Raw genomic sequence first — 15915 nt, forward strand, 5'->3', positions numbered from 1 at the left:
AAGACACCTGACAGATCCAATATACTTGGTTCAGATACTTGACCTTTCTCAATGCTAGAATGGGATCATCCACCAACGAAATAAAATGCTTTCTTTGTGCCATGCCAAGCTCTAAAAACAGATGAAAGGAACTCAAAGAAATATGAAGAGTCAAAGCTAAAGTTGTCTCATCAAAAATGTCTCAATAACCTTCCCCAAAAAAGCAAATATTCAAGACTGGGCAGTAACTGACAAGAATAATAATATCAAGTGATAGCTTCTTAAGTACGGGCCTAACCACTGCGGGCTTAACTGCTGGCACCTTGCGGGTTTAACTGCTGGCACCTTGCCCTCCTGAAAGTAAGCATTAATCAACCCCTTCACTGATGGATGCAAAACCTCTCCACAGGGTTTCCACAGAAAGGCAACAGTCCATCTCAGAGGCTATAGCCCAGAATTCTTTTGCCACGCCAGAAAACTAGGTGAAATCCCACTGGTAATGGTGAATACGTCCCATCCTATTTCAACACTATTCAGCTATTAAACTGTCAGAGATTGATTTCATAATCTCTAATAACTGTCTAAGAATACAATCATTTAACTCAGAGATTCATATCAATTATTAAAAATCAGTCAGTCATCTCTAGCTATCAGATGTGAACAACACACTGCATGCTAGACTAGTTCACGTAATTGGATAACAAAACACTAATTTACTGTGCAACAAAAGCCAATGGTACTACAAACAATAGCTTGGTAATTTGTATAATGTTCCTCTGAACAGAGGAATCTTTTTCATCACCAAAAATTTCAGACTACAGCAATAACTAATAATACTATCAAGCACTTATATAGCACTTTTCATCAGTAGATCTCAAAGCACTTTACAAAGGAGGTAAGTACCACCATCTCCATTTTATACATGGGGAAAAGGCACAGAAGTGAAAAGACTTGCCCAATGTCATCGAGCAGTCTAGTGGCAAAGTTAGAAATAGAAACCAGGTTTCCTGAGTACCAGTCCAATGCTCTGTCCACTAAGCCAATTTATTTTTCACAATACCCACTTCCCCAAGCAGAAATTAAATATAAAAATATGTGTGTGTAATATATTTAGAACATTGGGATTTGGCCAGTTTTCTACAGAGACCAAGAGATTAAATAAATTAAAATAAAACATACTTGCAGGGTAGGTGGAACCTGAATGCCACGGGTATGCAAGTGCAAATGACAACTTTAGGGAGCCGATCAGCATTACTATTTTTAGCTCTTATGCATTGACTTTGACAGGCACTTAGTCTCAGGGCTGTCCCTAGCTATTCTGGGGTCCTACGCACCCCCCCCGTAGGGGAGGGGGGGGCAGGCCTCTGCGGCGGGGAGTGGGGGGGCTGCGGGAGAGACGAGGAGTGGGCCCCAGGCCTCCGCGGGGGGAGGGGAGGAGCGGGCCCCAGTCCTCTACGGGGGGGCTGGTTTGGGGGGCAGGAGGAACCATCCTCAAGCACTCACCAGCAGCACAGCTGGGGCCGGGTTGCTGCACTCCTGCCGCCGGTGAGTGCAGCCCTGGCCCTGCTGCAGAGCTCAGGGGAGTGGGGGCGGGGCTGGACAGGGGCGTGAAGAGGCGAGGCTGGGGTGGGGAAGAGGCAGGGTGGGGCGGAGTAGGGTCAGGGGCCCTGGGGAAGAGCCGGAGCAGGGGCTGGAGCAGCACGCAGCTACGCAGGGCACCAGGAAATTTGGTGCCCCAAATTTCCTGGTGCCCTACGCAGCTGTGTACTTTCCGTATGGGTAAGGACTGCCCTGGTTAGTCTGCAAGTACTGATGCCTATTACAACTCTTAACACCACATGTACCTTAAGGCCAAACACCAAAAAAATGTGTTTATCTTTTGAGCTATAGAAGCTCACTCATGGCATAGAAGCCCTGAAAAAATTGTAGATAGTCTTTTGATTTCTTACAAAGCACAACAGCTGAATGGGGTCCTTATGTTTGTATGGGTCAAGCAAGATGCATGTTCTTCTACCAAAGAAGTAAACTTATCAGTATCCAAAGCAACTGAAAATTAAACCATTCACAATGGTCTGTATAAAGTCTCGCATCAGAACATTCCATGTGTACTGCAGGCAATTTCCTGCCCACCAGGGTGAATTCCACTGAACACTGAACTCCTGTTAAAATAGATACTCCTGAGGAATGAGTGGAATTTTAAGGCTACCAGACTGAACAGCAGCCTGATAGCAAGATAATTCCAGGGGAAAGTCCACAACCACTTATGATGTTTCAGTGTTGGCTTCTGCTATGATTAGAGATTTCACAATCTAGCTTCTTAAATATCCAACTGTGTAGTGAATGTGACCCAGAAAACATGCTCCTCTTAGACAAGGACAGTAACTTTAGTGATACGACTAATTTGGTTTTATTTTGGGAGTCTGGAATAGCTCTCTCTTTCATTCCAGTGCAACTACCAATGCTATAACACCCCTTCTATTTAATTATGCTGATTTTCACAATTAGCTGCTTAACAACCTATAGTACTTTTTAAAAGCAAATGTTTTTAAAGAAGTCAAGAAATGTATAAATGCCAAAAAAAAAAAAAATCTGTGCTGCTTTCATTTTTTAAAAAGTGGGAAATTACCATAGGAGGAAAATAATTATTTGTATAATCTCACTTACAAACTACAGCAACACTTTTTGAAGTAATCAAAACCCAGGGCCAATTATATTCAAATTAAAATGTGTAATGACTTTTTATAAAAAGTAATATTTGAATTGCAGTTGAAAGAAAATAAAATTGCCTCTTGAAAGAGTCTTGTATTAACTTTACCATGAAAAAATATAATTTTTTTTCACCAACTGACATATACTTTTGAGAGTCGGACTGCAAAGTTGCATGGGAAGTGAATCGGAGCCCTGTGCCCAGAAAGAGGCCAAAATTTGGCTCGTATAGCATAAAGCGAATGTTTTTACAACTCACACAGCACTCTTTTACAATGTTAAATCACATTTCACTGACTACATATGGTCATTGAAAAGAGGGAGAATATATCCTTCCATCCCCCACAAACAGTAGTAGTACAGGATACATATAATGCCTTTCATCCCAAAGTGCTTTACAAAGTGCATTATAAGACATTCCTAAGGTGTAGTCGCCTCTGAGGTAGCTTTAAAAAAGAAACCACAATAAATATGTGCATCTGTCTTTATTTAGACTCCCTGGGCCAGATTCTCAACTTGTGTAAATTGTCATAACTGAAACGAAGTCAACAGAGCTATGACAATTCACACCCGGTGTGGATCTGGCCCCCTCTGCACAACCCTACTGACTTCAATGAGGTTGCACAGTTTCGAAGTTAGATAGTAGCAACTTAATGTAAGCTAAAATGCAAGTTAATATGGTGTAGTCACATCTTGATGCTCAGAGAATCATGCACATAAATTCCCACACTTTTAGATGAAAATATACCACACTGGCAGTATATTATACAGCATGATCACTTAGCAAAATCTTCCAAAGGACTTTCCTCTGCCGATAACTGAATTCCTCCTCATTGTCTTACTGTAAGTTTAAATCCTCTTCCCCATATTTTTTCCTTAGCTAGTTCCCACAAGACATCCATGTCAAGCACATTTATTCACATATACAAATTACTTCAAACTGCCCTTTTAAAAGAGGCCAAACTAATTTCACATGATTCTCTAAATATACAGCTTCTATGACATCAAGAGATTGCTTCAAAAAGCCATGTGAGTAGCCCCAGTTTCCAAATTACCATGGTAAAGGTGTGCCAAAATCTTTTTCAAAGTACAATCCAATTAATCTCCATTTTATTTTATCATAGTAGCTTTTAGAGGAGCATATCAAAAGTTTGCTCAGCTAGGAAAGACACATTTATCAATAGAAATAATAAAAGCTTAAAAAAGGATGTCTTTATCTTTATTTAACACATGAAACAAAATCACATTGACAATATGCTTCACTTTCCATTTTATCCATATTCCTTTTAAACAGACGGCGCTGTTTAAAGCACTGCTGTTACATGCCAATGTGCTTTTAAGTGTTAACAGTTCTTTAAACTTTTTTTATAGACATCTTTTCTTAAGAATAGTATTTTATAGAGACATAATAAACCTTAAAGAATACCTGAGAGGTCTCGCCTGGGGATTGCCTGCTTCTACATATGGATGTAAATAATCCTTTATGTAGAGATCAGCAGCACTATTAGAATGGGTGCAAATGAGAATCCTGCTGGAATAAATGGTGCAAATAAAAAAGCAATGAAGAAACAGAAAACAATTCAAAGCAGTAGAATACCAAAAAAAGGGAACAGTGGCCATCTTCCTGCACATTTCCCTCAATGATACTAGTCACTGGCCTAGCCCAAGTTTCATAATTCAATGAAGCCCCTTAACTCACTTTTTCAGATAGGAAAAGATTTAAACTTTAAATACAACTTTTAAAAAGTATTTTGTGATTATTAATCTAACCTAGATCTTAAATAAAACACAGCCTTTATTGTCTGACACGCCCCACAGTTTTCCACATCAAGTGAATGGCATTTATTCTACATCATGCCAATTGTATTGATTTTTTTTTTGTAAATGGGAGAATATATTTTAAGACTATAACATTACTTTCTTAATATCTATTCAAAACAATGATGGATGGGGGTTTTTTGAGATGGATGGAAATTCTGTACTTCTAACTTTCACTTGCATTTAAGTAAAAAAAAGAGGCATTTCATTTCTAATAAACCATGTTGCTCTCTCTCTCATGTCCCAGCTCACCTAGTATCCTGCTGTTGGAGTATGTGCTTGACTGCCTGAGCCAGAGTGAACGTTTTGCCTGTCCCATAGGGACCGATGATAAGAACAGGAGGCAGTTGTATCGAAAGTGGAGTTGTGATAGCCAGAACAGCCTCTTTCTGCTTTGCATTTAGTCGAGGGTCCAACTGCTCATCCCATTGTCTGTACAAAGAAAGCAAGACTGTTTGTACAAACAGCAGCAATCTAAAGTCAATTAGAAATAAAACTGTATAGCATATAAAAAAGACTTCAATTAAAAATACTACACGTTACCAACTGTATCATTTTGAGGCAGTTTAACAAAATCATACGGTATTCCAACAACTAAACAACCACATGCTGTTATCACAAAGCTCTGTTAAAGTTCATGATAAATTAGTAAATTACTCAAAAGCAGACTAACCATTGCATGACTTACATTGGCTAAACTGATAATAATTAACCTCTGGAGTATACATTTTGGATACAGTATTCACTTCACCACCACAAAGACAATATAATTAAATGGACACACAAACTACATCTTCTATTGTCATTAATCAGCCAAACAATACTTATTAACCATGTTTTCAGTAGAATTATACATGGTGTCAATTTAAACAAGTCACCATTATGTATGATCAAATACAGACATGCAAGCTTGGTATAGCTGAACTAAGAAGAACTGCAAAAAATAACCCAGAGAACTTACAGCTACCCAGTTAATTGAAGGCTTTTCTTCACTATCGTTCTTTACCATAAGAAAAAAGCATCTGAAGTCTTAAAAAAAAAGTACTGGTACTATAACTGGGTTAAGGGTATCAGCATTTAAACAGGAAGTTACTTTAGGAAAGTTCCAATGAACATAAGAGGCTAAGGATTTCTATATGCAGTTTTTAATATTCTCACTGACAGATTTAAAAGTAGGTATACATAGTAAGAAACACCTGTCACTTTGCACATATGGCCATACTTTTGTAATGTGATCTGTCTTGCTGCTTACATTATAATTCTTCTGGGCCTGGAAAACTTGTGTTGAGTAGTGGTATGGGGTAAAACCAAGAGGGAATTAACTGAATTCCTAACTCATAAGACTGCTATGGACAACTAGATGACTGAAGAGCCTAAGAACTAGTGGAAAGATGATAGGATGTAAAAAATAGAAAAACTACAGGCAAAGACAGTTTGAGTCAGTCAAGAAAAGATAACATAGGCCAGATCCTATGGTGTAAATTGTCATAACTCCATTGACTTCAGTTGAGCTGCAATTATTTACACAAGTGGAGCATCTGGCCCTCCAGAGCATGTCAGAAAAAGTCTGCACTAGAAAGATAAAGATATTGGGCCAAATTCACCTCTGACATGACTCTACTAATTTATATAATATTTAGGCCAAAGTAATTAAATCCTCCCTGAATAAAGATCCATAACACTTAGCCCACAGAAATCAAAGAAGTCTGATAAAAATGTGGACTACTTAACAAAATTACACCAACAAGAAAAAGTATTTTATAATGATATAAATGGATAAGATTATTTATGATGAAAGAAAAAAATAAGGTCTTTGAACTGTAACTTTATATTTTGTTAAAAAACTTTAAAAATAAACTGTAAGAAAATAAGAAAAATCAAAATGTTTCAAAATAAAGCCAGTCTTAATGACCATATCACAGATAAACAAAAAGTTCCAGCATTACACTTACATATATACAATCAATGCAGTAGGCGTAAGCTTGCTACGTAACAAGTACATAAAAATGGATTACCCACCATAAAAAAATATTTTCTCATGTTATAAATACTGATGTCACAAGTATGCTCTGATTTATGCTATCAAAGTATGCTGGCCTGGTATCCAAAAATAGAGCCATTTTCTTTCTGATTCGTGTATCTTCACCAACAATAAATAGTCACAAATCAGACGGAAAATGATATGATGCACATTTGCTATTTTACAGCAATTCCTGAAACCTTAACAATATTTTGAGAACAGTATCTTACAAACTGCATTAACAATTCAGTATTCAAGTCTCTCTTTAGACTGAATGCAAAAACTTCGAGCTGGATTACAGTCTCCATTAAGTGGCACACAGCATAGCATATCTTGAAATTTTCCTACTGTACAAGTGCAACAACAGGTTTTTTTCTTCTTAACTGTAAGTGGCAATGCACAACATGTCCTCAAAATTCAAATCTGGTCCCATTGTTTCATTCCCCGACCATCTCACGTGAGCTTTAGAGCCAATGTACCACAGAGATATAGGGAGAGATTTTTAAAGGCACAAGTGGCAGTTGAGCACCGAATTCCTACTGACTGAGAAATGGGTGCCTACATACCATGTATGTCTTTGAAAATGTCCTCCAATGTAAGAAACAATGAAACTATGAAGTGCTGGGAAAAGAAGCCAAAAACCAAGTGTCAACATGATTGTGTATGAATTCATACTAACACTCTTCCCACTCACGAATAATTATTTTTTTCAAAAAAAATATTTCAATAAAGGTACTCAAAACCTTCAATTTTGATGATTGTTTTTGCTTAATTCGCAAAAATTAATTTTCTTCATTAATTTGCCAAAAAATTCATGGACTGTTATCTGTGGCAAATCAATGTTTAGTCCAAAAGTCCATTTAATAGCCTTTTTGAGACCCATGCTGCTTCACATCACTTCTAATTAATTTCACACTTTATCCTTCAGCTACTCTGGTTTTAGAGTTTACAAAATTTAATCTCTGAGATGGAGGACAAAAAATGTAGTATCATTTTAAGTGAGAGACCGTTCATAAGCCCTGAGTCAGGAGCTGTGCTGTATTAGAATCATAAGTTTGGAATTATTATCAGGCAGTCAGGTCACTCTGTTGCTGATGATGATCTTTACAACAAAATGAAACAAATATACATTCTGAATGAAATATTTTATTACTATGTTCTGAATATAATTCACATTGTGCTGCATAGATGTTGTTTTATTGGTAGAACTAATTTACATAGTGCTTGATGACAGACAGCTGCTTGACATCAATAATGTTTCCAATATTTACTTATAGCAAATTTGTTAAACATAATCAAATCGTGTGCATATATTAGCAATCTAAAGACTAACTTAAGAGCAGAACAGTGGTTTAGTTTCTGTTACAGATAGCATAAAGATTCTTAACAAAAAATATGGAAAATGGAAAATTTTATCTTAATTACATTTCTGCCTTTTCTCTTTCCTCTTCTCCCACATCAAGACTTGTTGCTAAATCCTTTCTGTTCTTTATGGGCCTGATCCAAAGCTCAGTGAAGTCAGTGGAAAGATTCCTTTGACTTTAGTAGCCTTTGTAGCAGGCTCTCTCCAAAATCCATCTATTTCTATCTCTACAACTAAAGCCTCGGTCCCTGCACCAATCATCTCTCACCTGTACTACTACAACCACCTATTGTCTTCTCTGGTTTCCCCATTCTTCACATCACTGCACTCTAGTTATCCAACAGGCTGCAGCTAACATCATCTTCTGGCCATGTCGTTCCCGTCCTTGAATCCAAGGGCGAGCTTCTGATCTACTCTCCATCACAATCACACTCTTCATTCTTGCCTTCAAGGTTCTGAACAACTCCTCTCCTGTTCATGCTGAATACCATCAATTGGCATGCCTCATCACTTCCCAGGTCTTAGTCTTACTAGAGTAACTTCATGACTTTTTTCACCTCTCCCCCTACACCTAGAATATCTACCATAATCCTTTGGTCCTATGCTCAGGGTCCAAATGACCGCCATATTTGGGGCTGGGAAGGAATTTTCCCCTGGGTCAGATTGGCAGAGTCCCTGGGGTTTTTTTGCCTTCCTCTGCAGCATGGGGCACAAGTCACTTGCAGGTTTAAACTAGTGTAAATGGTGGATTCTCTGTACCTTCAAGTCTTTAAATCATGATTTGAGGACTTCAATAACTCAGTAAGAGTTATTGAAGTCTACTACAGGAGTGGGTGGGCAAGGTTCTGTGGCCTGCAATGTGTAATCATGAGACTAGAAGATCAAGATGGTCCCTTCCGGCCTTAAAGTCTATGAGCCACAAAGCTTCACTTTGCCACCATCAGGTCCCTGCATAAGAGTCACTTCTTTCAGTTATCATTCCCATCTGATCTTGACTCTACCACTCCTGCCTTTGTGCCAGATTTAGCTCCCTCAAAACTATTAATACAATCTACAGATTTTACATTTCAGAAAAGCAACCAACAAGATGAGGACACAGAAGATCTCACAACAGTTTGGCAGTGCGGTGCTGGTGCTTCCCATACTTATGATCACATCTTTGTTGGTCAGACACTGCAGTGCCACAGGTAACTTTGGGCCTGATCCTGAAAACTCACATAAGTAATGCCATTACCAAGTTTATAGGACTACTCATGCAAGTGCAAATTTGCAAGTTTAGGCCAGTATACTGTAAGCCCCCTGGGACAGGAACCTGTACTTTTATTTCTCTATAGAGCACCATCCACACTTTCAGCATAGGGCTAAACAAATAGGAAATAATAATAATATGCTTCAGTCTTCTAAAGCTACAATGTAATTGCAGTACAGGTCTACTTTGGGGAGAACAGGGAAAAGCCATCTACCAGTCCTAATCCTACAAGAGTCTGTTTTCATTTTCTGTTTAAAGCAGTTCAACTCCCTTCCCTGAACCACCTTTAACATTAATGAAGAACAAAGATGTACCCTTAAACAGGAAGTGTATCTGAGTCATCAGTTATAAGGAATTCAAAACAGCATTAACATACCATCTTTGATATGAAAGTGTTTGTATTTTTGTACCTGTTGGGGCTCCAGGGTATGGTGGGAGTCATGCGGACATCTGGAAACAAAATACTGTTGTCCTTGATCCTGTCCAAGGCATAATGCATTTCACAGAGGGGTAAGCGATTTAACTGAAACTGAAGTTCAACCTACAGTACAAAATGAATGAATGAATAGTTGTACCAGAAAATATTTAATTAAGAGGACTCTTTTTACTTCAATTTTATCTTTCAACAAATTATACTGAACTTCAGAAAAACTCAAGCAAGCATCATCAGATCAAAAGATTTACAATAAAGTTAACTTGCTTAAGCCCATTTTGAACAATTGCAGAGAAACATATGATTTCTTTGTAGTATAATTTGTGCGTTTGACTACTATGAAAGGATTTCATCGTACTTTTAGAAATAATTCAGTCATCTCTTGCAGAACTAGAAAGGACTATCTTAGAAGAATATTTTTAAACTGTATTTGAAAATAGAAGCTGAAAGACAGGTTACAGAAACCTACTCTGGAACTTTGACCTGGTCAGAAATTTTCGTGGGTCAGTAGATGGCCCTGTATGACATATGGCCAAGAGAGGCAAAACCCAAATATTCTCTGTACCCAGTCAATCATTCTCAAAGTATAAATTTGTTGACTACATTGTACTATAAAGACTTCCAAGATACCTCACAATCTTTGCAAAGATGGATTTCTGAGATTAGTTGCATACTAATATAATCATTTTCTTTCTTTCCAATTACTGGTGTTTTCATGTTAATAAATAAAGAATGATGACAACAAAATCTTGGTACAAAGCCAGAAATGGTAGCATAGCATGTTGGCATCCGTGATCCAACCCAGAATTAAGCAATGAATGGTAAAATGAATTTATACAATTGCATTACTAAAGAAGCAAAGATAAAGAGATACATTTTAATTACAGAAATGGATAAAAGCTGCTTTTAAGGAGAAACAATTCATGAAAATGATCCACTCAGACTATAATCTACACAGCTTTAATTTTACATTTATTAATCTCTCCAGAAACAAATGGTCCTGATGAAAGTACTGAACAGACGAATTAAATGTTGATTAAAACAGAAATCTATAGAAATAATTTGACACAAAACCACACTGACAGAAGAGAACAAATAAATCCATAGTTGCTGCAATTGTTACCCAATGTGGAAGCACAGCTTTTCATAGTATAGTAACAAGCAAATAGTCATGTAATCACTGTAGCACAACTTCAGTTAGCATTTAGTGATTAGACAATAAGAGCATTCATGGGGGTTTACTACAAGATGTGTTTGTGTTGGCCAACATGACAACACTGATGGTCAACATATTTCAACCTATACAGAAGGGCACTCCTCAAGAAACATACTGACTGGAACATGCACTAATAACACTTGTACTTCTATGGCAACCTTCACTCAAGGATCTGAAAGAACTTTACAAAAGTGTGTTAAGTACTACCTTCCCCATTTTATAGATGGGAAAATGGAGAGACTGAGTGATGACTTGCTCAAGACAGCACATCAAGTCTGCAGCAGAGCTGAAAACAGAAATTAGGGGTCAAACTCCGAGCTAAGGTACCCCAGTGTAAATCTGGAGAAATTCCACGGAGGTCAATGGAGTCACTCTAAATTTATACCCATGCAATTACATTAGAAAATTTGGTCCCAGATCTATTATAACTCTCAACCCCTACTCTAACAACTCAATAATATTTGACCACCCTACTGCTTAATCTCTCTGATATCAAATGGTAAATATTGTTACACCTGGTTAACAGCCAGAAAGTTCAACTGGCATCAATCAATCAGATGGAATTTTTAAAAATCTGTCTTTGCTGGAAGTTTCTCAAAAGACCAAACTGAAAATTCTAAATGTAAAGAAGTACCAGAAATTGAGACGATAACGCCGTGTTCACCAATTAAGATAACATGGAATCTATACTAAGTAAAAAACCCTCCTAATTGTTACATTAAAAATCCTTTGTGACAATCAAAACAGCAATTTGAGCACTAAAAAAAAAAAATGGTCGATCATTCCTCTGAATTAATAACATGCTATCTCATGTGGAATAAAAACCTAGTCAAAACCAAACCTCAGAACTTCTCTAATGCAGGCATCAGCAACTAACAGTACAGTGTGACCTTATTGCTGTAACCCTCATCCTTCATTAGCTGCTATATCCCAGAGTTAGTAATTGCTTGTGAAATCACTTCATAATTTAGGGCCCAATCTTGCAAACTCAACTGTCAACGTTTCAATTACTCCAATTTAGGGCATGCAAGCTTAGGCTCTTAACAATGAAAGCTCATTGGGGCTGGAATCTGTTGAATCTGTTTTAAGCACTACGCTCTTGTAGGGCAATATGTGAACAGTAATATGAACAATACCAATATTTACTAAAAAAGCCAAATCCAGCCCTGGTTTAAGTGGTGTAAGTCTACTAAAGGCAATAGAGCAGTGCCTGCTTATACTAGGGCTGAATTTGGCCCAAAAGTTGGAAACCTCTTAAAAATCAATATAAAGACTTAATATTCATCCCCCTTGTTTACTTGTATGCAAAAATCTAAAGCCAACCATCCAAAAGAGATAAAGGTGATATTAAAGCTACATAGCATTCACTATGGAGTTCACTTCGCAAGGCAAACGCAACATCTAAAAAAAAACAAAAATAAAAACATGATTTTAAAAAATTACTTGAATAAGTAATCTCTTTTTCCATAGCCCTAGCTAGTTTAAGATGTGAGCCTACCAAATGCTATATATTATATACATTTTACTTTTACAAATATACATTTAATATACTTTTAATTTTAACATACATTTTACAAATAGTAATAAAATATATTTGGATGTTGTATTATTCTGGGGGATGTTTACGTTAATTTCTGAACCAGTCACTGGATAAATCTCATAACCAGGTGTACAGGAACTATGCTCTAGACAGGCACGGAGGAACTTGGTATGATTAAACTAGGGGGTTACTTAATATTTGTATTGAAACTCATCTAGAGGCCCCACCGTGCTAGGGGCTAGACACACAATGAAAAGGACACATATACTTTTGGTGCACAATTCATGCTTCTGCCTTGACATGTTCTTTCCTTCTCAGTGATCTTGCATCATAATGTGTCAGATCATTCCCCCTCTAGTTATCAGTGTATAGACTTCCCCTTTGAACACCACATGGCTGTGACAGAGGCATGGAAGCGTGCCATGCTATGATGCTAGCACTGTGGGGAGAGGAAAACGCGTTTCTCCCCTAGACGGGTGGCATGCTGCTCTTGCTCAGCACACAGAAGCGCAAAGCCTGCTCTGCTAGTTTTTTCATCAGTGTGAGAAGAGGAAAGAGCGGGAAGGCCTAAGTAAGGCTTAAGTAAGAACTTTGGGGGGAGGGATAGCTCAGTGGTTTGAGCATTGGCCTACTAAAGCCAGGGTTGTGAGTTCAATCCTTGAGGGGGCCATTTAGGGATCTGGGGCAAAAATCTGTCTGGGGATTGGTCCTGCTCTGAGCAGTGGGTTGGACTAGATGACCCTCCTGAGGTCCCTTCCAACCCTGATATTCTATGAATGTGGAATGCTTAAGCACAATGTGCCTCCAAGCAGCACGCTGCAGTGCAACAACCACATATCTCAGCAGGGAAACCTTAGAGTAAGTTAGTGCTCCACCGGCCCTGCTCCTCCAACTCTGTCCCATCTTCACCGTACCAGCACCCCTCTGAGCCCCAGAGCCTTTTCACTGCTCTTCCTCCAAACCATTACCAGCATCCATCAGACCCAGTCTTCCAAAATCCTCATCTCAATCAACATCTTCTTCCCATCATCAGTGGTTCTCCAACTCAGGTTCCCACAGCCCTCCAAGATGTACATCTCTCCCCACATCCTACTTAGCACCAGCAGCCAAAGTCCTAGCCCCCACGCCATGAGGTTCAGTACTGCCTGTCGTTCTCCTTTCTCCTCACCTTCACACAGAGTGGGCATAACCTTATCCTTCATGGTAGCATTCTTAAACCCGAAGCACAGATTCCATATGGGCAGATGGGGCATTGGTGCCTAGCTCCAATAAACTCCTTTCAAATTCCCATCTTAAGTGTCCTCACCGACACTACACAGTGAGTCAGTGGCAGAGGAAGAAAAAGACTAAGATTCCTGGCTCCCAGGCCTCTGCTCTAACCACTATTCAATACCACTTCCTTCATGATCTCTAAAGAGTATGAGGGCTGTCAGCAATGCGTGGAGAGAGGCTACAATTCATTGGTCTCTAAAAAGTTTCTGTAATATTAAAGAGGCAATGTCAAGTTAAATTTTAACAACTGACTAATTTTTAAAAATTCATGTTTCAATGGAGTCCCCTTCAAACAATTTGTCCTGAATTTTTTCCTTTTTTATCTTTTAATAAAAATATCACAGGAGTTTTTCTTCTCCCCTGTGGATGGTTAGAAGAGTCTTCCTAACAAACGACCATGGCCCCAACCTTGCAATTGGGGTTACTCAGGAACAAGGTTCTGCCAATGCAAGACTGGGGCTTTTAATGGAAAAACAGCTAAGCTGACCATACGCAGTGCTGTCAAATACACAGAGTAAACAAACAGGAAGAGTCTTTTTTTACTACTTCTTTCAGTTATAGCCATCTTACGTGTCCACTTAGCTGTAGTACCTACACAATTTTCAGACAGACATGTGATTTCATGTTGGCAATGTCCCTATAACAGCCCTTTCTAGGAATCTGAGTTAGTGTTAAACATCTCTTACTAGCTGTATGTACTTCGCCATTATACCTTACAATAAATGTAGAGGTTTTTCATCTAATTCGGATTAACTCATTCTGTTAGATATGCTATCTAGGAAGGAGTGGCATATTACCTGCATTATCTTTCTTCATTCCACAACAAGAGAAAAGTGGGAACAGAATTATAGTTCCACTGCCAGTTAACAGAAAATGACACAGGACGGTGTGGGCCACTAAAGAAAATTGTCCTGGCGTAGCCTACAGATGGCTGGGCACCAAAAGGAGCAGAGATCAAGAAAAAAAAAGCAGTTCACCCTGGACAACAGTTATTTCCATTGCACCTCTGTAAAGGATGCACTTGATAAAATCAGAACTGCAAACATATTAAAAAGCCTCCATTACCCGAGAAGCAGGGCACCAGGAAAAATGCATGGTCAGGGAGGTTTTTTTTACATGGATTACTGGAAGAGATAGGAACCAAACTATATACTTTATCCAAAAACCATAGCAATAAGACAGATTTGGCCAACATTTAAAATGAAACATGAAATCCTGGCTCCATTGAAGTAAATGGCAAAACTCCTATTGACTTCAGTGAATCCAGTGTGTATCCAAAGTATATGGGCTCAGATCCTGAGTTCCCTATTAATTTTTCACTCAGTTGTCAATCGGTCCTTGCACTGAAGAACTCTCACTGAAATCAGGACTAATTAAAAACTATATAAAAAGCGTTAGGATTTGACCATTGGTTCTCTAACAGATTTACAAAGCATTACACTTCTTTATGAATAACTGTAGGACCCAATTCTCATTCTAGGATATTGGAATCCTAAAATGACAGATCTGAACAGCTCACCCTAGCTGAGTTTCATAAGCAGTTTTAAAAGAAAAAAAATCAAAGTTACTAAAAGCCCGAACTCATTTTGTATTCCAGTGGAGTTTATAGATAGAGTCAGTTAGTGGCTTTAATTATTGTTTTAAGAAAACAAACTCTAAGCGCACTCAGCACGATACAAGTCTTGTAGACTAATTATCCATGTTAAATGAAGACATTAGGATTCTTGAATATGTTTCACAAAACAAACTGAATGGAAGTTGACATGCTCCCCCAAAATGGATTTATTTCAATCAATTTCGGTGGCCTTAATTTGGGATTATTTCTGTTAGGTAGCAGGTCAATCCCCTGATCTCTACCAGGGAGACACAGGGAGGGGGGACTATTTGATTTTTGTCAAGTAGAGTTTATTCTTCCATGTTCTAGAGCAGGATGTATTTACATTACCTGAACTATCTTGTCCATAAACCCCACAACACTATTTAAGGTCAAGACTTCTATTTCGGTCCATTTCATGCTGATTGCAAAATAAACGAAGTACTGACCCTATCTCCAATATTGTTTGCCCTGGCAATGGAGCTGTAAATCTTAACTTTGTGACGGGATTCCTCTATCAAAGACATCTGGGCTAGGGAAAATAATAGTCTCCTTACACAGATATCTGTCTGTATTTTCATTTTAGTTTCTGTTATTCAACTGAATAATTTCTTCACCTAATGGACAGTTTCTCCAAAGCCTGCCAAGCCAGCCTAAAAAAGACTGACATAATGTGCCAAGGAGTTGAGGAAGCACCCTCCATCAAGATCAACAACTGTGAACTT

At 38.3% G+C, this 15915-nt stretch overlaps 1 protein-coding gene across 2 annotated transcripts in view; it reads right to left on the bottom strand.

The window, feature by feature from the left end:
- The window catches only part of HELZ (helicase with zinc finger), a 140357-nt gene that overhangs the window by 71559 nt on the left and 52883 nt on the right, over positions 1-15915 (bottom strand). The window contains exons 13-15 of one of the 2 annotated variants that reach the window (XM_026654401.1): positions 9546-9676; positions 4756-4935; positions 4112-4213 (exon numbers count right to left, since the gene is read on the bottom strand). In XM_026654401.1, coding sequence (XP_026510186.1) covers positions 4112-4213; positions 4756-4935; positions 9546-9676 — 413 coding nt within the window. Of the gene's footprint in view, positions 1-4111; positions 4217-4755; positions 4936-9545; positions 9677-15915 lie in introns of both variants that reach the window. The other variant, XM_026654400.1, reaches the window with a different exon arrangement.

Source organism: Terrapene carolina, unplaced genomic scaffold (assembly GCF_002925995.2).
Source record: "Terrapene carolina triunguis isolate 2854851 unplaced genomic scaffold, T_m_triunguis-2.0 Scaffold192, whole genome shotgun sequence".
In the NCBI taxonomy this organism is placed as follows: Eukaryota; Metazoa; Chordata; order Testudines; family Emydidae; genus Terrapene; species Terrapene triunguis.